This window comes from Nilaparvata lugens, chromosome 7 (assembly GCF_014356525.2).
Source record: "Nilaparvata lugens isolate BPH chromosome 7, ASM1435652v1, whole genome shotgun sequence".
NCBI classification, from domain to species: Eukaryota; Metazoa; Arthropoda; class Insecta; order Hemiptera; family Delphacidae; genus Nilaparvata; species Nilaparvata lugens.
This window is the reverse complement of record NC_052510.1, coordinates 28,136,769-28,164,197: the sequence shown is the minus strand read 5'-3', so window position 1 is coordinate 28,164,197 and position 27,429 is coordinate 28,136,769. Positions and strand designations below refer to the sequence as shown.

General features: G+C 33.3%; 2 protein-coding genes across 13 annotated transcripts in view; one reads left to right on the top strand and one right to left on the bottom strand.

Moving 5' to 3' along the window:
- LOC111059752 (retinol dehydrogenase 13-like) overlaps positions 1 to 21,685 on the bottom strand; it is a 37,608-nt gene extending 15,923 nt beyond the window's left edge. The window contains exons 1-3 of one of the 12 annotated variants that reach the window (XM_039432439.1): positions 5,844 to 5,911; positions 5,175 to 5,285; positions 2,200 to 2,326 (exon numbers count right to left, since the gene is read on the bottom strand). In XM_039432439.1, coding sequence (XP_039288373.1) covers positions 2,200 to 2,320 — 121 coding nt within the window. In that variant the 5' untranslated portion in view covers positions 2,321 to 2,326; positions 5,175 to 5,285; positions 5,844 to 5,911. Of the gene's footprint in view, positions 1 to 2,199; positions 2,327 to 3,210; positions 3,315 to 4,587; positions 4,600 to 5,174; positions 5,286 to 5,595; positions 5,912 to 21,218; positions 21,238 to 21,667 lie in introns of those variants that run through there. The other 11 variants (XM_039432440.1, XM_039432438.1, XM_039432447.1 and 8 more) reach the window with 11 other exon arrangements.
- Positions 10,217 to 12,030, top strand: LOC120352353. Its single transcript, XM_039432437.1, has one exon. The coding sequence runs from the start codon at positions 10,236 to 10,238 to the stop codon at positions 11,994 to 11,996; it is 1,761 nt and encodes a 586-aa protein (XP_039288371.1). The 5' UTR covers positions 10,217 to 10,235; the 3' UTR covers positions 11,997 to 12,030.
- Positions 21,686 to 27,429: the final 5,744 nt, after the last annotated feature.

Below are 27,429 nucleotides of genomic sequence, written 5' to 3'. Positions count from 1 at the left end.
CATAGACTACTGCTCGAACGGCGGCGACGGCGAAATTACCGCCCCGGCAGAAACCGCCCAATGTGTAACCGGCGTTAGGCGATCGCTCAAGGAGGGGTGGAACCCGGGATTAACAATTAAAGACGGGATACTTGCGGGGGGGGGGCGGCAGTTGCCGATCTCGCCCAGGGCGGCAAAGTCCCTAGGGCCGTGCCTGAATAACACTAGTGTGAAATGACCACTGCAGTTCATGAATTGGAACTGGATTATTTATGAAGAACTTGATTATCAATATTCATATTATATTTCTTTATTATTTTGAACCTTTAAGTCAACACCTTCGTGAAACGATGGAAACATTTGAAGTTACAAATAATTAATCATACAATTGATTATTAATTCAACGGAACGGATTAGATACATTTACAGCACAAATGCTCAAGCGTTTTCAAAAACTGCAGATTGCTATTTTTTCTCCTACACTTCCAAATTATATTTCTAAAAAGTCATAATATCATTCGGAAGAAGAAAATGATAGATCAATTCAGATCTTACATTCAAACAATAGAAAAAGATTTGATCTGATTTGTTAACTGTGAAAACTCTTGAAAATTTCAGTTCAAGAAAACTATTAAATTTATATTTATTTATTTATTTATTCCTTGAAAAAAGCATTACAATAATTCACAATTTAGAAATATAACAACAAAATGAATCAATAGGAAATACAAATAAACATAAGGAACTACTTCCCCAAAAGAGCAAGCTCGAGCTTGGGGAAGGAGCAGCCGTACTTTGACTACTTACTTATTATTAATTAACATTACAGTATATACATTAACAACTAAAATCAAATCCTTTCAATAAACAAGATAAATCAGTGATGCTATAATAGATCAATATATTTACATACAATATGTGTTAGAATGCAACAAAATTTGTAAATTATAATAATGACCTGATATTGCCTAGCCCAGTGTATAACATGATATAAGATGTGGTACAAAATGAAATCTATTCAATTGGAATAATTACTATACTAATGTAATCCAGAAATTCTCGGCACTATCCCAGCCATGAGAGCTAACCAGATACTTTTTCAAATGTAGTCCAAAGTTTTTTTGGGCGAGTAAACCTCTCAAATTACTTGGAAGAATATTAAAAAATAATGGAGATAAATATATGAAGCTACGCTGACCAGCAGTAGTCAATAATATAGGAACAGTAACCAGACCTGACTCCTCCCGTCTTGTAATAGCACAATCCGTTCTATTAATGAAATGAAAAAGTGATAGCTTCTTATAATATAATATGATGTGTTTCAGGTATATCTGTCTAATCGGTAGAACTGAAAATTCCAAAAAAGCCAATCTTGTTGAATACATTCTATTCTTTTTCAGAATAATTTTTAATATTAAATTTTGTATTGTTTTTACTGGTTTTAGAACATTTGTATATGCACCACCCCAACCCACAATACCATATTGGAGCAATGACTATGCCAGTGCATAATACACTATCTTCATGACTTTCATAGGCAAAACAGAACGTAATTTCACAAATAAATAAATAAGTTTTCTAGATCGTGTAGTAAGCTGCGACAAATGTACATCCCACTTTAAATGCTGATCAACCATTACTCCAAGATATCTGATACTGCTAACCTTCTCTATTTTATTACAATTAACTGAACACCCTAAATCTACATGACTAAGACAATTTGGAGAATGCAAAACAAGTGACATATTAACTGGCTGATTCTGTATATTCAAGGAAAAAGAGATGTATTTTGTTTTGGACAAATTCATAGTCAGTTTTCTTCTATCAAGCCATTTTTTTACTTCTCCCAGTCCCCTAGCAGCTGAGTCATATGTGCTAGCCCAGTTTTCTTCATGAAAAATTAAAACTGAATCGTCTGCAAATGACAATATTTTCCCATTGATTAAATTAAGGTTACAAAAGTCATTAATATAGATCAGGAAGAGGCAAGGTCCAATCACTGTTCCCTGCGGGATTCCCATTTTAACAGATTTATATTCACTAAATTGTTGCAAATGGATCTAGGTACTTGATAACTTTATTGTTAGTATGGAAATAAAGCTTTAATTTGTTAGTGAATACTAAAAAAAATATTGAACCCTTTATTAAATGATGTATCCTTCATCCTTTATTGTGTGTGATTTGAAAGTATGTTTTTTATTTATTTAAATTGTATTTTACCTCTTCTACACAAATCCATAACAGTGTATTTGCCGATGCCTGTGTTACATCCAGTCACTATGGCTGTTTTGTCATCCAAGCGTGCTTTACTCCGACATTTACCATTGATGAAAATTCCCATTTTCGACTAAAAAAAAAACAATCCACTGTGAGAATGGAATTGAACAGAAACAAGTAATGAGAAGATAGAATATGTTTATTTTGTAATATTCATTAAATTTAGATGCAGAGTTGAACTGTATTATTAAATTAATTATATAGGTACTGTATAATGACGTTTTGAAACTGAGTACTTTTTTGAAACACCCACTGGTTCTAGTAATGCAATTTTCCACAATTTTCTCACCACTTCTCAATAGGTTAGATTGGTATGAGTTTAAATGACAATGCATTGATATGTGAAGTAAGACAAGTCAGAGTTATTAGCATGAGACATTTATATCTATATAAAAAACATAATCGCTTTATGTATAATTATCAATCTACTTTTCTTTCAATTAAATCTCAAACGGTTGGAAAAAATATTGGCGTTTTTATTGTATTCATTGTGATAATAATACCAGACTAGCTACCCATTTTGAAATTAGAGTTACGGTAATGAATAGAAGCGTTTCTATTAGTTATGAGTAAGTGGATAATTAGTGATGATATTAATTCGTTTGACATATTTTGATAAAATTTGAAAGGAAGGCCTAGGATAATTAATTCAGTTTCATTTTCATCAATGTTTGTTTCCATTACGAACTGATTGTTAATAATCACTTTTGAACAACTAAATTACGACATAGCAATCAGGTATTAATAAATAAAAGCTATTTATAGAAGCTAGTAGCTTTTATTTATAAATACCTGACTGCTATGTCGTAATTTAGTTGTTCAAAAGTAATTTCATTTTATAATAATTTCGGAATGACTAATGAACAACTTATTCAATCTGTCTTGGATGATATAATAAATAAATTATTCAAGATAAACGAATAAAAACACAGCTAAAAATAGTCTAATCCATACAGGGTGGGTGAAAAGTCCGAGAACGGCTCAATATCTCATACATAAAGGTAATTTGACGGTGGGTGTGATTGGGGATCCTACTCAAATTGGAAAAAATGCTTTACAATGACTTCAAAAACCTGGTCCTCCATCTGGGATCTGCCATATTGAATGCAATTTCATTTTTTTAAATAGGAAGGTGGTCATGCGATACATGATTTCAATAGGGAATTTCAAGAAAAAATGAATGGCGGAACCGCATATCGATATCTCAAACCGTTTCGGAAATATTCACATTATTGATCAATAATATTCAAAGCAGAAAAGAGAGAAAAAAGTCTGATAACGGCTTAGTATCTCATAAAAAGAAGTGATTCCAAGGTGGGTGTGCTACTCGAATTGAAAATACTACTTTACTATGACTTTAAAAATCTGGTCCGCTATCTTGGATTCGTCATTTTGAATTCAACTTTATTTTTTTAAATAGGAAGGTGGTCATGTGATAGGCTACATGATTTCGATACGGAATTTCAAGAAAAAATGAATGGCGGAAACCGCACATCGATATCTCAAACCGTTTAGAAGATATTCACATTATTAATCAATACCACTCATGTATTTCATTTCTGATTTGCATGGTACTGATTGATAATGTGAATATCTTCTGAACGGTTTGCGATATCGATGTGCGGTTTTCGCCATTCATTTTTCTTTGAAATTCCGTATCGAAATCATGTACCAAATGACCACCTTCCTACTTAAAAAATAAAGTTTTATTCAAAATGGCGGACCAGATTTTTAAAGTCATAGTAAAGTAGTATTTTCAATTCGAGTAACATCACTAATCTCACTCACCCTTGAATCACTTCTTTTTATGAGAAACTAAGCCGTTCTCAGACTTTTTTCTCTCCTTTCTGCTTAGAATAGTATTGATCAATAATGTGAGTATTTCCGAAACGGTTTGAGATATTGATATGCAATTTCCAACATTCATTTTTTCTTCAAATTCCCTATCGAAATCATGTATCACACGACCACCTTCCTATTTAAAAAAATGAAGTTGCATTCAATATGGCGGATCCAAGATGGCGGACCAGATTTTTAAAGTCATTATAAAGTAGTTTTTTAAATTTGAGTAGGATCCCCAATCACACCCACCGTCAAATTATCATTGTGTATGATATATTAAGCCGTTCTAAGACTTTTCAACCATTCTGAATAATAAAATTGTGATAGCTATGCTGACTTTTGTCGGCTTCCTTCACAATATAATTATTATCAATCCATTTGCCATCAAAGCAGTTGTATTTATAACTTGTTGGATGTTCTTTTTCATACGTAAAATATTTTTTCTATTTTCTTATAAAATAGGTTTGGAAACTTTTTTCCTACATTTACCCGGAAAAGTGATTATTCCCGCATCAATTATAGTACGCAAAATACCTTATTCTCTCGCCCAGTGCAGGAATGTAGATTTGAGTGCGCCAAAGACTTTGTCGCACTCCAAATTTGCAACATAACAACACTCAACACGCTTTATGGCGGTAGAGTGCGGCAAAGTAAAAAGTTGACAAAATAAATATTAAAAATTGATTAATAAATAGCTAATATTGAAAATAGAAATTAAACAGGAATTTTTGAATTATCTATTTATGAAGCTTATTTTAAATGAATAATCATGTATAAGAATACATAATTACAATAATATTAATGAAAAAATAGAACAATCTATTTATATATTATACCAATTTCCCAATTTATTATTTGAATTTAATTGATTGATTTCTAATCAATTTAATTTAGGTTGAAAATTAAAAAAATTTAGGCTATACCGTACTGAGAATATTTAAAATTAATAGAATATGAAAATATATTAATAATAATTCTGTTTTTGTACATGAATGAGCTCTGACTGAAATACTGTAGGACTTTACGATGTTATACTCATTTTTTAAATTGAGAGCCATTAAAAATGGTGACTTTACCTGTAGATGAGATATCGAGATAATTGAGTTTGAGATAACTTTGAAATATCACAACTATGGTTATTCACATCAACTTCTGAGCATTTTAGTGTGGAATGATTGCAACCTTCACTAAAAGCAAAAAAAAAAAAATACTACAAAATTACACAGACGAACATTTGATGAACTATAGGACATTTTTACCCCTAATTAATCACTTTTCACATTCAATCGTAACTGTAGGAAACATTTAATGTGTAATATGTGCGCAAAGTTCCTTAGCTGCACTCAAAAAAACATTCCGCACGTAAACGTTTCTTTCGGTGCAGCAAAGTGTCACTTGTGCACTAGTTACACAAATAACTATTTTAGGAATTTTCAATTGATTTTTCTGTTTAGTTGAAAAATAAATAGATGAATTGGTGAAATCACACAAACTGACCAAGTGTTCAAATATGGAATTATTGGCCTAACTATTGATTATATATACGAGTATTATTAGAACTGATTGAGTAATAGAGTAATAGGCCTACGATATTGGGAATAAGTTTTTAATTGTGTAATTAATTAGAGTACTGAATCTTTAAGAAAAATATTACAATTTTTCAATTAGAAATCGAGTTAGAAACATGAAGCTTCATTTAGGTACTAACTACTCAAAGTTAGTAAACAGTAGTTCTGTCTACTAACGTTGCTAACTACTAGTTTAACTGTCGCAATCTCACACTATCCTGTTGGTGTCAACTATACTGTTGGTGTCAACCAGGTTGAAGTAAGCGCGTTAACAACTAGTATAACACGCAACTATTCCAACAGTTGGTAATTAAATATGCATCGCTGACTTATTGATTTGTACTCCTTTTTGGAGTACTGTACCGTGTAGCCTACTTCCTAGATGGGTTGAGTTTCTGAGTACGTATTCATTGATTAAGTTAGGTACTCTACTACCGATTGGGAGACTTTTGAACGGTACTGCATTTTTTTTACCTCTCTATAAAGTGTAGTTTTACCGTGAAAAAAAATACCAAGTATATTTTCTACATGATGAAAATTTTATATAACACTAAATTTCATTAATAATAAAATATATTTCAATTGACATGCTACCAATTTATCCTAATAGGTTGCTGGTTAGCCTTCACCTATATTCTAAGGAAAGTCATCGGTTCCTAATAAGCTAATATCTTGATATATCATGAATGGATCTAATGCTTATGAATAAGAAATCAAGTTCAGAGCAAATCAAATTATATTTTTTTAATAAAAAAATTCAAAAATTTCAGTTTACACCAGAACAAATAATCATACATGGATTGAGCATAGATTGGACATGATAGAGGTGACTAATATGTTTGTTCTGTTCATCAAAATAGATTCCAACAGCTTTCACAAAAACTCAGAAATTATTGTTTCAAGTCAAAATCAAAATATATAACTTATAGATTAAGAATACTTATCTATCGTTTACAGGTTTCAAAACAGGCTTATGGCTTTCGAACAGTGAATAAATGGAAATGAAATTATTAAATACTTTATTAAAATTTTTGTAATTGATGTCTCTATTGAGTTTAAAGAAATTTCACAACTTATGTATTGCTGACTGTATAATAAGATGTTAACTGTGCTGAATTTCTCGTTTAATGTTGAAAGCCATACGCCTGTTTTGAAACCTGTAAACGATAGTTAAGTATTCTTAATCTATAAGTTATATATTTTGATTTTGATTTGAAACAATAATTTCTGAGTTTTTGTGAAAGCTGTTGGAATCTATTTTGATGAACAGAACAAACATATTAGTCACCTCAATCATGTTCAATCTATGTTGAATTGAACCATTCATTTTTCAAATAATTTATGAATTTGAAGACTGTGTATAATAACTACAAACCATTTCAACAATATGAAGAAAATCAAGATGGATAATGGGTAAATAAGGAAAAAGGAAAAATGGGTAATAAGTTCCCTAAAACAATATAGGCCTACACAAAATTGATACAATATAATATACAAAATTGAACCACTAATCATAACATAGTGCCGGGGAATACCCTTTCATCATGTGATTCACTACATCAATAAACTTTTAAAATGTAATATTACACAATATATCAAATAATAATGAAAAAATTAAATAATAATTTTATATAATTTTACTCGCTACATAGTAAAGTATTCGATTTTCAAAAATCGATTACCTATACTCTGTAGCCTTTAATACTGTATATTATTATTAAATAACTTCCAGTTCTAATTGTAGGTAGGTTAAATTTATGTCAGATATAATTATAGATTTTAGAAAACAAAATCAATCACTCTGTAGCCTTTGATAGTGTATTATCAACTCCTGTTATAAATCTGTACACTGTAGGCCAATAATTCTATAATGATTGATAATAATTCAAAACACTTGAAATTTTTCTATAAGTTAAGTTGAATTATTAGAGAAATATCATCGATGAGTAAGAATAGACTTAATTTATATCCTGGAGATGGAAATCATACTTGTATGGCATTAATTGTACGTTGATCAATATTTAATTAAATACGGTAATTCTTTATTGTCATACTCAGCACACAAATAAATCAATAGAGGTACATTGTTCGAAAACATGTCTACTACTATACTTAAATTAGGCTTCTATCTAACAGAGTAACATATGATTTTATGTTATTTTTATCAGCTTATAAACATAATTTTGACACAGCTTCCAATAAATAAAAATATTAATAACAATACACATTACAAATACAGTTTCGGCTCGAAGCAATCCTATACAAATTGCTTATACAAACTATTAAAAAGCACTAAGCAAGTGTCAAGAATAGTGATAATAATTTGCCTCTCAGGAGTCACATGACAGGTGGTGATCAAAAGGACACACCCCATTTCAATAAAAAGTGGAATATTAGTCAGGCTACTTAGATTTTCTATTGAGTTCATGATTGTAGAGAGATTATCTTTTCTATATAATATAAAAGCGAAATGGCACTCACTCACTGATTGACTGACTGACTGACTGACTCACTCACTCACTCAATCGCATAACTAAAAATCTACCGGACCAAAAACGTTCAAATTTGGTAGGTATGTTCAGTTGGCCCTTTAGAGGCGCACTAAGAAATATTTTGGCAATATTTTAACTCTAAGGGTTGTTTTTAAGGGTTTAAAGTTCGTCTTTTAGCATGTATATTCTTCTTCTTCCAATCTCTTAATTATAATTGAAATTTCCATATCATATGTTACTATAGAACTATAATCTAGATAGAGTACTCTCTTCGAAACAGTTGTTAACTGGCAACTAAATTAATAATTTTTTCAGGTTGGCATTAAGTTGAGTTGACTTTGTTAGGTTGGCACCAAGTTGAAGATTTAAATGCATTTATCGCGGAAAAATTGATTGGGCACTGCTACTTCAATCCTGGGAATATTATATTACTAGCAGTCAGGCTCGCTTCGCTCGCCATATCCGTTTAGCCAGCCGTTTAGTCTGGACCCCCGACTGGATTGTCCTAACATATGATAAAAATGCCCAAATGAAAAATGCAGGCGAGCGAAGCGAGCCTGCTGATCTCACTCTTGGACGATCCAGTCAGGGGTCCAGGGGGCGGAGCCCCCTGGCTAGACGGATATGGCGAGCGAAGCGAGCCTGACGACTAGTTGGCTGTGATAGTATTTCTCTGTTTTGAGTACCTACGTGAAATGTATGTATAATGTGTATGTTTACCTGATGACTTTGTCAATACATCTATTTGTTCACGGCAATAAGAACATTTTGAATTTTGAATTTTGAATTTTGAATTTTGAATTTTAGTTTGATATAAACCTTAATCATAATATGGTACACGTGACTTAATTATTTAGAAACGCTTTACCTATCTGAAAAGGTGCAATTCCTTAACAACTACTGTACGATTCTTCGCCCAAAATACTTGTTGTAGCCTAATATTTTATAAAGTGTAAATAATATAGACACTTATGAAAATTACCGGTATCTATCCATCTATTATATCTGTGCGACTATAGACTACACGCTCATTCACCGCGGGTATAGTCGGAGAGTCTCTAGCGGCTGTAGGCCTATCCTTCACTATATAATATTCATTGAGTTTATAATTTCAACTTTTGAAAATGTAAGTGAATAAAGGTGACGTTTCATGCATCACTACAGCTTTGCTCTTTACATATGTGATTTGTGTGAAATATTGCATAAAGACGGTACGGTAACTTAAATAAAATGAAATAGTTTAAACTACAAGTTTTATAATGAAGAGGTCGCACGAGTTATATATAGAGTTTAGATACAAGCATGAAGGAAGTATATCCTCATAATATTACTTATTTAATCTGTGATACAAGTGAGCGAGCTTGGAGAGTACTTCATGGCTGAGCAAAGGCTAAAAAAATCCTACTGGTGGTAATTTTGAGCTGATTATTGAATATTATCAAAGCTATCATTCTCAGTTAGTGTGGAATACTTCTTAAGAAACCCATTTTATTTAAAATGGTTAAATTTGAAATCAAGAACACCACAAAGGGTAATCAAAAGATTGAATATGACGGGTTTTCGTACAGGAAGGATCGTTCTTTTGTCTCGGGTGATCTGTCATGGAGATGTATGAACAAAGATTGCAAAGCTACCTTGAAAACTGACAAACAAATAAATAAAATTTTGAAGGGGGGGGTCACGGGATCACAACCACCCATCGTCAAATGTTTCTAAATCCTTTGAACTTGATAAGCAGAGGTTGATAAAGTTGTCTGAGGTTCGCCTGAGTACATCTTCTGCCGACGTCGCTGACGATAGTAGCACCGGAGTAGGTATGGATCTCTCTTCTACACCTGTTAGAGATGAACAAATACAACACTCGTCTGCTCATTATATTTTGGATGAATCTCTCAATATTTCTACTACTTCTAATGCTATTTATAATAAAATCGACGGCGAGCGCCCTGTGTTGGAGAGTGGTGGAGACGATGCTGAACTTCGGCGCGAGAACGAGTCATTAAGAAAACAATTGGCGCGCTTAAGGTGTGAGTGGGAGGCAGCTATTGACCGCTCTATTCAAAATGAGTTGCTAGTGATGAGCATTTCTGAGAGGAGTGTAGTGGACAGCGCAGTGCAGACCGACAGCGATGCTTTGGAGGAAAATTCTTGTGGTGATCTCGCGGATAATAACTCTCAGGACTCGCCAGATTTCGTTTCAATGTCAAATCATATAAACTCTATTGACTATTATAAACAACAAAGTGAGAAACTGAAAAGTGACGTTGAAGAGTTGACAGCTGTCAACTCATCTTTAAATGAAGAACTGTTAAAACTCAATAAGACTGTTGATAGTTTGCTTCGAGTTGATAAAGAGAATGATGATCTTAAACTCAAGTTGAAATTATTAGTTGACAGAAAAAATGATCATTTTAGTAGTAGTGATAAATGGGTTGAGGATCATATAATTGCTGACTATTTTAGTAGCTTCAATAATAGTGTAGGTTCAAATTTGAATTGTTTATTTTTCAGCCCTGCTATAACTCAGCTACTCAAGGCTGGTACTGAAGAAAGTGTTAAGGACACAATCCTTAACTCTTCATATGCTGATTGTAAATTTGTATTTTTGTGTGTGAATAATGGTGATAATGTCGAAAGGCCTGATGATGGCAACCATTGGTCCCTTCTATTCATTCACAGGGAGTGTCATACACATACAGCTAAAGCCTATCACTTCGACTCTATATTGGGCATAAATAATAAATCTGCTCTGAAAATTGTAAATAATCTAAATATATCGGAGTCATGTTATATGGAAGTCCCCTGCATTCAGCAGAGGAACGGGTATGAATGTGGAATCAATGTTTTAATTAATGCAAAATTTATATTGAATTACTATTGTGTGCCTGGTATTGATGAACCTTTTTCGGATTGGTATATTGAGTCCATGAAGAATATTAATGTGAATAAGCAGAGTGCTGGAGCTGCGCTTTTGACACCTCCTAGCTCTTCTCCTGTTCCATCCCCCTCACTCACTCCAAATTTTGCTCCAGCCCCGTCCGACTCACTTATCCACTCACCCTATTCAGTTGAAAATATGCGATCAAATAGTTCAAAGTCATTACTTAAGCATCCTAAAAATTTCAAATCCTCCACTAGCCTAGGAAAATCCAATTGTAAGGTGCATTTTAAAAATACAAGGAAGCCAAGAAATTCAGATCTAGAGACCAGCAGTCATTCCAAGCATTCTGATAGTGGTAGTAAAATAAGAGTACATCACTATGCTGATAGTCAGGGAAGAGATGTCTGCAAGTTCATTAGGAATAACAACAACTACAGGTTCACTTCTTTTGTAAAACCAGGGGCCAAGTTCCAGGACGTCTTGCCGGATGATTTGGAGAATTTTGGTGAGAGAGACTTCCTTGTAATTCAGGCTGGCTCCAATGATATAAGTAAGAATGAGGCCAAGGATGTGCTGGTGGCAGTGCGGAGGAATTTGGCGGCGCTGTATAAAACAAATGTTTTTGTTTTTTCTATTCCTCACCGTTACGATTTAGCTGACTGGTCCTGTGTTAATGTAGCAATAGAGGAGACTAACAGAGAGATTATGAGAATTTGTAACTTGTTTTCACATGTCAAGTTCATAGATATAGGTAAAATAGGACGAAGATTCTTTACATCGCATGGCATGCATCTGAATGGCTTTGGTAAGAAATATGTTAGTGACAGGATTAGCAAGTCTTTGGAAAGCCATCTCTCGGATTCGAATTCGTTTTCACCAATTTCTCTTCCATATGGTCCTTTTTTAGAAGAGAAGATGGGCTCACATCCAAGCCAAACTGTAGACTTAATGGTATGAATATTTTTCATTGGAACGTGCAATGCATTAGAAACAAGTTAGATTCAGTAGAGTACTACCTAGAAGATTATAAAACTGATGTAGCTTGTTTGGTTGAGACCTGGTTGGAGAAAAATGAAATTGATATGTACACTTTAAGTAACTACTCCATTGCAAGCTCTTATTGCAGACCTTGTAGAAAACATGGTGGTTCACTGATTTATATAAAAAATAATGTTTCATATAAAACAATCAGTATTGTTGAAAATATGTCTGTGGAAATGATCATTGAACTTGCGGCTGTATTGTTGGAGGAACAGAACACTGTTGTAGTATCTATGTATAGGCCAAATACTGATAATACCAAAAGCTGCTTTCGTATTTTCTTGGATGTTTTGGCTTGTGCTCTGGAGCATTTGATTAAATACAATGCCAATATAGTCTTGTGTGGTGACTTCAACATTAATTTTCAGAAAAGATGCTCAAATGTGATCGACCTGGAAAATTGTCTTTTATCGTTTGGTCTACAAGCATGTTACAGTGATACAACCAGACCGGGTAATAGAGATAAGGGTAGTTGCATTGATAATATTTTCACCAATGTGAAATCAAATTCGTTCTCTTGTGATGTAGTGAAAACGTGGGTCTCTGATCATTGGGCTCTTCATCTTGTATTGCAACAATTTGATTCCGTAAAGACCAAGGGTAAACAATCTCGGATAAAGGTTAAACGGTCTGTGCGTTGTATGAAGGAAGAGAACATTATTGAGTATAAAAATCTTCTGCGTCACACTGACTGGTATCGAATTTACTTTGATCAATCTATAGAGTCCAAAGTGAATTGTTTTCTCAATACTGTTGAGTCTGTGGTGAACGAAGCCTTTCCTCTCAGAAGTGTCACAGTTAAGCCCACTTTACCTAAAAAGAATAAAATTTATAGTCCAGAACTTAGCTACATAAAGGAGCTGTGCGACTGCCTCTATGATACATACTTGAGCACTGGTATACTTTCTGTTAAAGAATTGTTTAAGAAATATAAGAAAAGGTTCAGAACATTACTCAGGGAAATTAGACGAGAAAAAAATGACGAATTTATCATATCATCTAGCAATAAGGGCAAAGCAATATGGACTATCATAAAGAATGAATGTGGCAGTAAACGACGGTTTGAGGGTACTGTTAGTGATTTAAATTCAAACCAGTTTAACAGATTTTTTATTGACAAGATTGATGAAATTGTAAATAGTGTAGCTAAAAAGGTGTGTAAACAGAGCTCAGCAGAATATCTAAACAGTTGTAACTCCAGACCTTCTTGTAAATTCAGTTTCAGACTAGTCAGTAAGATTGAGGTCGAGAATGTCATAAGAAACATGAAATCCAGCAAATGTGCTGATATCTATGGTATGAACACATTAATTTTCAAATTAGGATTAGATTATCTAAGTGAAGTGTTAACCCACATTATAAATAGTTGTATATTAAACTCTGTGTTTCCTGATGCATTGAAGTTGGTAAAGGTAGTTCCAATATTCAAGAAAGGTAGCAAATCTGATTGCAATAGTTTCAGACCTATCTCTTTGGTTCCAATTATATCTAAAGTTTTTGAAAAGTTGTTAAATATTCAGATGGTTCAGTATTTTGAGGTGAATAATCTGTTCAGTGACAGTCAGTATGGCTATAGGTTGGGAATGGGAACTGTGAAAGCGACGATCTCCCTATATGATCAGCTATTGGAATCATTAGAAAATAAAAATCAGACTGATGTAAGACTATTCGACCTTTCGAGAGCTTTCGACACAGTTTGTCATGAAGTTCTTCTGAAAAAAATAGAATTTTATGGTTTTGAAGAATCTGCTAGCAAGCTTATTCAGTCTTATCTGAGAGATAGGTTTCAGAAAGTGGTTTTTAATGGTGTTGAGTCTAATTACTTGCCGGTTCGTTATGGGGTACCTCAAGGTTCAATATTGGGCCCAATTTTGTTCATTATATATGTGAATGACATGCCTAGTGTAATTGGACCCTCAGCCAAAGGATATTTGTTTGCTGATGACCTGGCAGTTTGTGTAAGTACAAAATCTACCTTGGCAATCAATAGAATCAGGTCCATAGAGAGTATTACACTGATGATCGAGGATTGGTGTAACGCGAATTCACTGTGTTTAAACTTAGATAAAATTAAGAGTCTTAATGTGTCTTATGGCAACAATGATGATTTGAATGGTCTGAGAATGGTTAATTTTCTTGGTTTTAATGTTGACTCTAGGCTGAATTGGAAAGACCATATTGATAAAGTGGCGGGTAAGCTGTGTAAGGGATTGTTTATGTTAAGAAAATTGAGAACAGGAGTAAGTCTATCAGTGTTGCGAATAGTATATTTTTCTCATATACACAGTTATTTATCTTATGGAACAATATTGTGGGCTTCCCAAAAATATAGTATTAGATTATTTAGACTGCAGAAAAAAGCTGTGAGAATAATATGTGGTCTTCCTTCAAGAGGACACTGTAGGGATAGCTTCAAATTGATTGAAATTATGACACTTCCTGCTGTGTTTGTTTATCAATGTCTCAATCATGTTAAGGTAAATTATAACTCCTATGTTCAGCAGGGTATGTGTCACAACTATAATACTAGAGGTAGGAATAAACTAGTCTTGAGGTTTTGCCACTATGCAAATACTCAGAAAACTTTCTATTACGTTTCTCTGAAACTTTTCAATGCCTTGCCTGAGAATATAAAAAAATTACCATTAAAATTATTCACCAATAGAGTTAAACGATTTCTGTTGAGGAATCCAATTTATGAAATAGAAGAGTTCTATGACGTAGTTGACAATATGCTTGATTAGCAACTAGGTACTCTCATAGGTGAACTAGTCATATGATTATGTGTTATGAGTGTGTTTTACTTATATTTTTATGAAAATAAGTATATTTTTATGTTTATAATTTATTGTAATGACTTCCTGCTTGTAATAATTATGATTCAATCTACCATTGACATTTGTAATGCAATTGATGTTCTCAATTAGCTGCTGCAATAAAGTATTTTGACTTTGACTTTTTGAAAATTTGAATAATTTTGAGTAAATCTTGATTTCTAAATAATTTTTCAACCAATCAATTTATGAATTGAAAAAATATTATTTGAAATGATGAATAATTAATAATATTCAAAATGTTTAATTTAATGAGTTCTCATTTTTTTATTTGAAAATCGGAAAAAATATAGATAGAACAAATTCACATTCAAAATACATGCCAACAATGTCAACAGCTGATTGGGATAGCTGCAAGATAATATGCAAAGTATTAAGTACGCAAAGTAATACTTTGTAATACTTTGCACACTAGAGCAGTAAAGTGATTCTTTGCGTTCAGTAATTAGTGCAGGAATGGTCACTTTTCAAGGTAACTGTAGGAAAAATAGTTAGTAGGTTATACATGGAGCACCAGTGCCGGAAAATCAAAATTAAGTTGGTAACACTGACTGTGGTATAGTGAGGTCCACATTATAATGGCAGTGGAGAACAGCGTTGCCTATTTATTATGTGCCTTGATTAATTATATTTCTACATTGTCAAAAACAGATTTGGCTTCGTTGTGGAGCTAGAAAAGGATAGTACTATAGTGAGGTCCACGTTATAATGACAGTGGATAAAGATAGAAGAATAGCGATGCCGATTCTCTGCATTAATTAATTATATCTCTACACTGTCAAAAACATAATTGACATCCTTGTGGACCTAGAAAAGGATAGTACCACCGGCTTTGTTGAATGATAGACAAGGATAGCAAAACCAAAGTTGATCAAATAATGTCATTATAACGTGGACCTCACTATACCACACTCACTAATTTCACCAAAATTTTCGTAATGGGTGCTTGTGCTGAGTGTCAATTGTCAGTGGAAAGAACGGATAAGGACACAATTTCTTGTACGGACTGTAGATCACTTTTCCACCGTAAATGTATTCATGCCGGTGGAGGTAAGGAGTTAACTGACGATGAATTTAAATTACTTACTATAACTACATGGAGATGTCCTGCATGCTTGTCAAAATTTCGTAAGAACCGTTGTGCTAGTGTGGACATGACCCCGGTGAAACATGTGTCAGAAACTTGTGATTCGCGAGAGACTGTGTCCGAGACATCTATCATTGACTTTAAAAAAGCACCAAGTGAATTAAGGAACGAGATCTTAGAAGGTCAAGCTGTATTGAAGGACTCTTTGAAATCTTGTCACGATAAATTAGATGCAAATTCTACTCTGTTATCGAAACAGGAAAAATTGATTGAGACACAGCAGGAGATTATAAGGGCTCTACAATCAGAGAATGAATCTTTGAAACAGAAAGTTAGAGATTTAACGTTAAGGTGTGATGATTTAGAGCAGTATGGACGCAGGAATACTGTCGAGATCCAGGGTATACCGATGACGGAGGCGGAGGACGTGACCGGTTTAGTGGTGAAGACGTGTGTGGCGGCGGGTGTGAATGTGACGGCCGAGGCGATAGACATCTGCCACCGGCTGAAGGGCCGTGTCAATGCGCCGCCCCCAATCATCGTCAAGTTTGTGCGACGAACGCACACGCATGCTATGCTGGGTGCACGACGCCAGGTAAAAGGCTCTCAACAACACACATCGGTATTCAAGGTGAGGAACGACAGATTTTTGTTAACTTATCATTGACTATGCTGCGAAGGAAACTGTTTAATGAGGCTAGGAAACTGCAAAAACTATTGAATTTGAAATATGTTTGGGTTGATAGAGGCGGAAATGTTAAAGTGAGGATTGTTCCGGGGGGGGGGGGCGTGTCTATACTATTCGAGACGAAAAGGATTTGGATATTGTTGCTGTGGATGCTAAAAAGTCTGGGGTTAAATCTACTTGAGTAGATTCAGGGTTATTTAAATGGTGAAGTAACATTTTAAAAATATATATATTTATACTTTCTTCCTTCGAGAACTAGTATTATTTGCTCATTGATCTTTACGTCAGCAGATTATTATTCAGTTGAAAACTTACTCTACAGTATACGGTTTATTATTGATGTAGCCTTTATTATGCACAGAAGAAGAGTTTTGTGTTGGTGTTATTATAATAATTCTGTTCCTCAAGATAGATTATTTCGTTATCTACGATATGCAAGAGTGAATTTAGAGTGTTGATGCACATATATTAAAATCTGTGTTGAGTTGAATGAACTTAATATTCTATTAAATAATATAATAGTTATAGTTGAATGAACCTCTCTACATTTATCATTCATGTGTGATATCGATATTCATTAATCACACCAACAATTTCAGATTTTATTAGTGATACTTTGTATTAATGATAAATCGTCTCGTTGTTCCATGTTCCAAGTTTCTGTGTAATTGTTTTTGCTTCAATTTTTTCATTTTGGCAATAAAAATGCATTTCAAATTTCAAGATTAAAAAAAAAAATCATACCAGACATGCAAGTACGTAACAAAATGTTGTAGCCTACCTACTAATTAATGAGCACTGTGAATGTGTGAATGAACGTACTTGCATGTATGAGCTAATCGTATTATCATACATTATATTTCTATTTACATATTGTTCTTCAGAAATTTATTAATCAGAACTTCTCATTTGAAAATTGTTTCTGGATCTATTTATAGTTTATACATGCTCTTTATATTCAAGTTATCACCATATTTGAGGCTTACATCGAATAATGATATTCTGTTTGATAATGATACTTGATCTGTTTTGAGCAGTCTTTCATTGAGAATGAATATTGCAGATAGCTGCTAGTTAAAAATCATCTAAGCTTATATCTATGGATAAACGATAGATTAACTTTGAATTTCGGATCTTATATTTTTCTGATTGTCCGTGTTATCAATTTATTGATTGTGAGTGGCTAGAACTGACTTTTTACTATAGATATAAGATATCATTAGCTTGATATCTGACAAATTATCTTAACTAAAACTTTTCATATTTTCTTCTCTCTCTTTTTTTAGTTTTTCTTTTGTATGTCTTCAAATTCTCATTATTCTATTTATTATCAGAATGTTAGAGGACTTCGTACCAAATCTTTCACACATCCTTACTGAGCACCGACTATGATGTAATTGTGTTGACTGAAACTTGGCTGCATAGTGGTATGGTGAGCTCGGAACTCTTCGATGAGCGCTATTCTGTTTATCGGAGTGACAGGGGTGGGGGTCAGAGAGGAGGTGGGGTGCTGATTGCAGTCAAAAGATCTTTACACCCTGAATTATGCGATGAATTGTCTAGAGATAGTGCGCACTATGATTCCGTTGCAATTAAAGTCAAGTTAGATGATAATTTCTGTTACATTAGCGCGGTTTATTTTCCCCCATCAACCCAATCAAATATTTTCCTACAATATGCAGAATATGTCGAGTCACTTAGTAGTGTTCTTGACGGTAGGCTCATGATAATTGGAGATTTTAATTTACCTGAAATCACTTCCAATGAATATGATTTTGCAGCTGGTTCAATTAAAGTAAGAATACTAAATAGCTTGATGTCTTTTTATGATCTTAATTCTTTCAATTCTGTAGTAAATGAACTTGGTAGGACACTTGACCTTGTTTTAAGTAATTTTCCTGTAAATGTTGTTAAGAATGACGATCCCATGCTCCCTGAAGATGGCCATCATCCCGCGTTGTGTGTTGAAGCCTCATATATTGACCATCCTTCCGAATTCTTTGTAGATGATTCTCGGGAGTACCGATACAATTTTGCAAGAGGTGATTTTCTTGGGCTTTATTACCTGCTCAGAGACTGTTGTTGGGACTCCCTCTTATGCTGTACTGATGTTGATTGTGCTGTTGATGAATTTTATAGAAAACTTTACCTTTGCTTAGATGAATGCATTCCAAAAGTGAGGATTAAGAGAAAAAGTAATAAGTACCCTCCATGGTTCACTAATGATATAATTTCTGATTTAAAAATTAAAAATAAATGTGCAAGGAAAAGGCGAAATTCTCCTCACCATGATAACCTATTCAAGACTTTGCGTACATCTCTTAAAGCTAGAATCACCATTGCACATGACAACTATATTGCAGGGATTCAGGCGGGCATAACAAACAATGTTAAAAACTTTTGGAATTATGTTAATTCCAAGAGAAAAACATCTTTTGTAGAGTCATCAATGACATTCAATGGGTGATTCTACAGTGGTTGTAACGTTGTTGAGGGGTTTGCAGAATATTTTCAGTCTGTATATGAGGCTGATACACCTGGTGAGCAAGAGGAGAGACCGGAGACATCTGGGATGCCAGTGTTAGATGTTAAAATTGGGGTGATCTCTACCAATGAGGTTCTAACTGCAATAAGAGCTCTAAGGTCTGGGTGCTCTGAGGGCCCTGATGCTATACCAACTTTCATTGTCAAGGGTTGCGCAGAAGTTCTTATAATGCCTTTGAAGTTTATCATGAATTTAGCTGTGAAAACTGGTAAATTTCCCCAGAAGTGGAAAACTGCAAGAATTACTCCTGTTTTCAAATCTGGTAAAAGAACCGATATAATGAATTATAGGCCAATTTCAATTTTGAACTGTTTCTCAAAATTTTTTGAAAAAATACTACATTCAAATATATTTATGCAGGTCAGGAGTGTCATAGCAGAGGAGCAGCATGGCTTTTTACCATGTCGCTCAACAGTGACTAATCTTATGACCTTCAGTGATGAAGTATCCCAGGTACTGGACAATGGAGGTCGTGTAGATGTTGTGTATACCGATTTGTCCAAGGCTTTTGACACTATCAGCCATAGGCTGATAAAGCTTGGACTGATGGGTTTCAGTGATAGCCTTGTCAATCTTCTGCAGAGTTATCTACAGTCCAGGACGCAATTTGTTAAAATTCTCAATTTTAAATCAAAATCATTCATATGTTCATCGGGAGTACCTCAGGGCTCCAACCTTGGGCCTCTCTTATTTCTCCTGTACATAAATGACGTTCCATCAGTTATAAAGAATTCTTCCTGTCTCCTTTATGCAGACGATGTGAAATTGTTCAAGGAGATCAAGAATGTTGATGATACATTTTATTTACAGGGTGATATCAATAATTTTTTTCATTGGTGTGAGACTAATGGACTCAGGTTGAATGTTTCAAAATGTAAATTCATGAGTTTCAATCGTCAACTCAACCCTCAAATAAATGTGTATCATATAAGTGACAGACCATTGGAGCAGGTAAGATACTTCAAGGACCTTGGAGTTCAATTTGCTTCTGATTTTTCTTCAATACACACATTGATTGGATAGCTACTAGGGCAAATCAGCAAATGGGTTTTTTTCTGAGAACCTGCTCACCCTTTAATGATGTCTTGCCTCTGATATTAATTTACAAGTCACTTGTGAGAAGTCTGCTAGAATATGCTTCAGAGATATGAAGCCCATATCATGCAGACAGAGTTAGTGTACTGGAGCGATTGCAAAATAAATTTTTGAGATTCATGTTTTACAAGAAATTCAATTACTATTGTCTGTTAGATTTTCCAACTAAGTCACTGAAAAATTTATTTCACATTAAATCTTTAAAAGTAAGGCGTGATGTCAGAGCACTCATTTTCCTCTTTGGTCTCCTGAATAATGAAATAGATGCACCACATTTACTATCTAAGTTGAATATATATGTATCACCTGTGGCTCGACGTTCTGATTTTTCATTCATGGTTCCCCGCTCCAGAACTCTAAGAAACTATCACTCTCCCCTGAATAGAATGCAGAGAATTTACAATAATTTAACGGGGCAACTAGATGTCTTCTGGTTTTCTCGTGCTAGATTCCGCAAAGTTTTATACGCTAGTATGGTTTAGGTGGATGTCAACAATATCTTTTGGATGCATGGGTGTGGCTGTGCACATGGTTTGGGGCGAGAGGTACGGTATTTTGTTATTATTTATATAAGAAGTTCTGATCATATTTTGATTCAATCGTTGTTTTTTCAATTTTGCATTTATCAAGTTTTTTTTCTCTCTCTTTTTCAACTAGATTACAAGTTTTTGTACTCATTGTATTTTTTTGTCATTTTCTTCTTTTTTTATACAGTAATTTTCCTATTAATATTTTTCTTATTATTATCAATAATATTATAACTATTTTTACTTTTTTTTTAATCTCAATATTGTATTGTACAAATATGTAAAGGAGACAGATTTGGGGTGACCCCCGTTGTCTCCATTTATGAATAAATAAATAAATAAATAAATAAATACCTACTTACCTACTGAAAGATAGACAAGGATAGCAACATCAAAGTTTAACAAATACTGTCATTGTAACGTGGACCTCACTATAGTCATTTCAATGCTTACATAAGATAAACCCCCTTCAAGCAGTCAGATAAATTTTCAATTGAATTACTAATCATTATAATATTTAATTATTATTATTATTCAACTTTAAATAAATTAAGATTTTTATTAATAATAAAATTACACAGAAAAACATTTGATGGATTTCAGGGAATTTTACCCATAATTACCCACTTTTCATATTCAATGGTAACTGTAGGAAATAGCTATTTATGTATTAAGAGCGTAATGTGCAACCTTATTGCTCGCGCAAAACAGTTATCATGCAATGTGAAGCAGAGTGTGATAATTTTGTAAGAGCGATAAAGAAGCATTAAGCGCAAATTACATACAAAATTTTTTCTACAACTGCCCAAACCTGTTTAATTACTTATATTGGCGGAGTTACAATTACCGACTTTTTAGGTTAAGATCTGACCTTTTAGCGAGCTGCTTACCATCAGCTGATTGGCGAGAGTAAAGAAACTCTTCTGCACATGCACGAATGATTTGCAAGCGTAAAGAAAATTTACTGCGCATGCACGGATGGTTAGGGAGCGAAAAAGTAGATTCTCCTCAGAAATAAGCTGTTTTACTAGGAGAATTGAGTATGTAAATTCTTTTTTATTTGCAGTTGTAGAAAAAATTTAATATGAGATATGTACGCAAAGTTCGTTTGCTGCCCTCAAGAATAGTTATTTGTGCAACTAGTGCGCAAAGTGACAGTTTGCTGCACCAAAAGAAACGTTTACACCTGAGCCATAGGCGAGGGCGGAATGGCTTCTTGAGTGCAGCAGAGGAACTTTGCGCACGTATTTCACATTAAATTTTTCCTACAGTTACCATTGAATATGAAAAGTTGGTAATTATGGGGAAAAATGATGGCTGAAATCCATCTAATGTTTGTGTGTGTGATGCTGTTATTAATAAAAACCTTAACTCATTTAAAAATTGATAATCCAATTGAAGTTGAGAATTCTCAGCCAAAGTTCTCATTTTTATTCATTCAAGAATCAGAAAAAATACAGATAGAACAAAAAATTTGCATTCAAAATACACACCAACAGCTGATTGGGATGGCTGCAAGATGGCTGAACTGACAAGCGTGTGACCTAGCCATTGAAATGATTCTTATCTAATTCTAACCCATTGATATTTATATAGTTAGATGACTAAGCTATACCTTCAAGCGTTTGGAAGCATGATGCCTCCTTCATTTCTCATCGCCATTGAATATTGGGCAAGAAATCAGACGCCCAGACAGACTTATATGGGAAAACATCAACTTTCATTGTGTTATATCTTTTGACATACCTGATGGATTTCAATATACCATAATTTTTTTCAACTTTTCATCATTTCCATTACCATAAATGATACAATGATTTTTTGTTCATTGAACATTATTTTTAACTCGATCAAACATCTAATTTAGTGAACCTTCCTCACTACATATTTTGATTCATTCTATTAGCAAATGAATCTCATTTTTACAATATTTTCCTATTACGATGTATTTAGGATATGGAAAATAAAACATTTATTATAGATTGCTAATTACTGTATATTTTATTAGAAGGCAAATAATATAATAATAATAAATTAACCATTATCACAATATTTTGTGAAACTGTTTCTCATTCGTTTTGCAACTTAATTATAGGTACCTAACTATAATCTACACTTATATATGTAATATAAGATATTTAATAACTACATATTATAAGAACGGGAAAAACAATAGCAATGATGAAGAATTTATAGACAATTCTAGCAAATAATATTTTTATAATACAAATTTAGCATACAATATTTTCATAGTTCACAAAATATAACAATATGAGACAAATTAATGGAATGGAATATGAATACTTATATTGGATCTATGGAAATAAAATACTTATTATACTATTAACAAAACTTATATTTTATTACTTGGCAAATAATGATAATGAATCAACCTAACCACACAATATTCCTTGAAACTGTTTCTCATTCATTTTGCAACAAAAATGTATTAATATACGAAAATAAATGAGTACTGTATATATATGAACTAGAAAAGTTCTAGTTTGACCATTATTTTTCCTTTGACAATCTGTAACGAAATCATGTATTACACATGACCACCTTCCCATTTGAAAAAATGAAGTTGGATCCATATGACAGACAAAAGTTTTGAAGCGACAGAAAGTAGTTTTTTTCAATTGGAATCGGATCCTCATTGAGCCTACTACTGTTATATCATACTTGTAAAAGATCTCAGAGATCAATACAACAGTTCATGAGCGAGTTCTTAAAACCCAGGGGGTTCTAGTTTTACCAATATTTCTTTATTAAAAGATGAAAATGGAATGAATTTTATGAAATCTATTTTTGAAACCTGAAAATGGTGTGTAACATTGAAACTAGTTGTTATAACATTTTTGACCGAGCGAAGTGAGGTCTAAGATTCAAGTCGACGGTTTGGCATTTCTCTTAATGTTTAAATGTTGCACATTTACGGCGAAACGCGGTAATAGATTTTCATGAAATTTGACAGGTATGTTCCTTTTTTAATTGCGCGTCGACGTATATACAAGGTTTCTAGAAATTTTGCATTTCAAGGATAATATAAAAGGAAAAATCTGGTGTTGTGCACTCACACAACTTTCCTTGCCATTATGAAAATTTATCACCTGACGCTATACACGCGCATCACAAGTCTACTATTCGAAAATCCAAACCAGCTGGTGACAGGACAATAACACTGGACACAGTAAGTCTGCTATCTCTTCATAGTATCTCAATAGAATCAACAGTTGCCAACAGTTTGCAATTGAAATAATAAAATTTTCTCGAATTTCGAGCTTATTTAAAATTTTAGGTGAAAATGTTGTTGAGCATAAATTGTAAAGATTTTCATGCTTAATCTTTTCAACTTGGAATTTTTTGTTTAAATTGCATCTGAAGCCTGATAATTTTGAATCTAAAATCAAACTTTGCATAGATGGGGCGGAGCTCCTGAAATTTTTACAGATATGTGACTGATGGCAGTTGATAGAGCTTATTGTTTCTGAGTCCGAATTCTGGTAGCTAGTGGATCAGTATAGAGCGGCTGGTCAATGTGATGTAAATATTTTGCTTATTGGTCATTGACCCAGATACAATATAATTTTAATAATGAGGACCACCGTCTTTGTTTCATAAAAGACGGAAAAATTATTACTAACATGAATAGGTTCTTGGAGAAAAAATACCAAGTGAGCAATATATAAATGTATTCAAATAGAAATGGCAGAACAATAATGTTTGATAGTGAATAAAAGTAGCTCAAAAATCATACAGAATTAAAGTTGATGACAAATTGTCAAGTTCAGTAAACATAAAAGTTTAAATGGAGAAACAGACAATCAAGATAACTGATAAACATCAAGAATCATTAGAGGCAATTCAAAAACAATAACCATTGAGGTTTTAATATGGAAAATTTATAATTGATAAACATCGAAGCTTAGTAGAGACAATTCAGTTAAGATACACTGAATCTATGGTAATTCACACTTACAAAGAACTTGAATACTAATCATAAGATTACAATACAATAATGAGCTTGAAAAATACTGAAATTGAATTTAAAATGTGATGAATTTAATATTTATAGAATTTGTAGATTACAAAATATTATAATTGAACAAAATATATTTGATGCAATAAAAATTGCTTGTTTGTTTTAAAATCCTAAGTCAATAATAAATTGTGATGATCAAAAAACTAGCCTAAGCAAGTGATGTACAATATTTTACCAAGTAACCAATATTTTAATATGTTAAGTGATTCTGCAATAGTAAGTTGCATCATGAACAAGAAAAGATTATGTTCTGACAACATTCATGATTGAAAATTCAAATACTGAACTGAATGATTGAAAACATTACAATAGGTTGTCATAGTTATTCTTGTTTCATACAAAAATCTGACCTATGATGAAGCAACAAAAAATCAAAAATAGCCTAAGTAAATAGATCCAAATAATAAATGAACTCAACCCTAACCTTATTTAAGGGATAGGAAGATAAAGGTAATTAGCAAATACAAAGATGGTAAAAATATGCAGTTACCTAGGGTTTCAACATGATAGTGGTGTTCAAGTTGGCTCCAGGAAATAGTCAAGGTAGGCTTGCTTGAAGTATGGGTATACTGTCTGTGATGAATTGATGCAGATATCCAACACTTGTATGGATAGGATGATTGGTTACAGCACATTGATAACTCCCAGTTCGTTTGGAAACATTGAAAGATCTTCCAAGAAAATATTAATCACTGTTCAATATTGAAGAGCTAACTTTAGTTGAATTGTCCAGTTCATATGGAACTGAGGTAAGCCTAAGCAAGTGTGTGGCTACCAGTTTAAACACAACAGTCAAGTAAAGGCAGGGCATTACTAAACATTAGTAAGTTACAGTTCAAAATCAAGTTTAAAAGAAGATTCAATATGATATTGAAACAGATTCATTAACAGCAACAAGGCACGTCAATCCAAGTTGAAAGTAGATGATAGTGTTGAAGTAGATTCACAAAATATTAACAAGGCACGCCAAGTTACAGTCAAAAGTAGATGGTTACGGGTTCACCCAAAGGAAAATGAAATTGATATTGAATCGATTTGTTACACGCACGCGCCACCAACTCACAAGAATGAAGAAATAGGAACAGAATTATCCCATTACACTGAATAAAGTTTTCACTGGAAAAACTTGAAGAGATCAAACGAAACACGCCTTTGACATGACGAGAAGAAGACAGCCATCAAAAAATGCAAGTCATAGCTGGATAGGGAATGGCCAGCTTTGAAAAGCAGTCACCAGAGCGCAGCAGCTGCTGGAGAGAAGACAAAATGTGAGCAGAAGAAATGAGCGCTCCAGGCGGTAAAGAAGGAACTAATGATTTCAATCATTGAATTGGATGTGAAATTCAACAGAGCTTATCAATAACTATTTTAGGTATAAATTTGATCAAAATTGTTGGAGCCATTTTCGAGAAAATCGTAAAAAACCCTGTTTTTGACAACATTTTCGCCATTTTAGACGCCATCTTGAAAAGCATTTGATCGAAATTGTTCATGTGGGATCCTTATACTGTAAGGACCTCAAAAGTTCCAAATTTCAAGTCATTCCGTTGATTGGGAGATGATATATTGTGTACACAGACGCACATACACTCATACACACACACACACACACACACACACACACACACACACACACACACACACACACACACACACACACACACACACATACACACACACAGACCAATACCCAAAAATCACTTTTTTGGACTCGGGGGACCTTGAAGCGTATAGAAATTGGGGTATCTTAATTTTTTTCGGAAAGCAATACTTTCCTTACCTATGGAAATAGGGCCAATATTAGAGTTAAAATCGCCAATATCAGTTTCATACGCCAATATTAGAGTTAAAATCAGACTATAGAATTATTCATCATAAATCAGCTGACAAGTGATTACACAGATGTGTGGAGAAGCCAGTCTTAGACTATAGACTATTGCTGTATTTCCATGAGGTCTATATAGTTTCAATCAGGTACTTGTGGATGAGAATACTGCGTGAGGAGGTCTACTGTTCACAGAACTACTAGTTATTTTTAATCTATTTTATTAAATTTCAACAAAAAAAAGGCTAAGTGAAACTTAACAGCACATTATTTTTCTTATAACTAATAAAATTAAACAATACTTATCGGTATCTGAACAATACTAATTTATTAAACCAATTTAATACCCAGCACATAGACTAACCCTTCTGGAGAAAGGCCCACACTATTGCGCAATAAAAATTATAAATAGTTATTATATAATAATTAATAATAATAATAATTCAAAAAATCTTTATTGACATCAACCACAACAACAAAAAAAATATATAATAACTTGATAAATTTTATACAGCAATGGCCTTCAGGCCGTCTGCCAGGAGTTGACTACTATTAGATTCTACAAAAATAATTAATTATGTAATTAAGTCAGGAGAAAGATTGCATTATCAAGTGTTGAACTCCTCAATCAGGTGAGATCGGTACCTCCAGGCTATTCTTATGAATTTTATCAATTTCTCCCAGCTCTCCCCGTTCAATACATCAA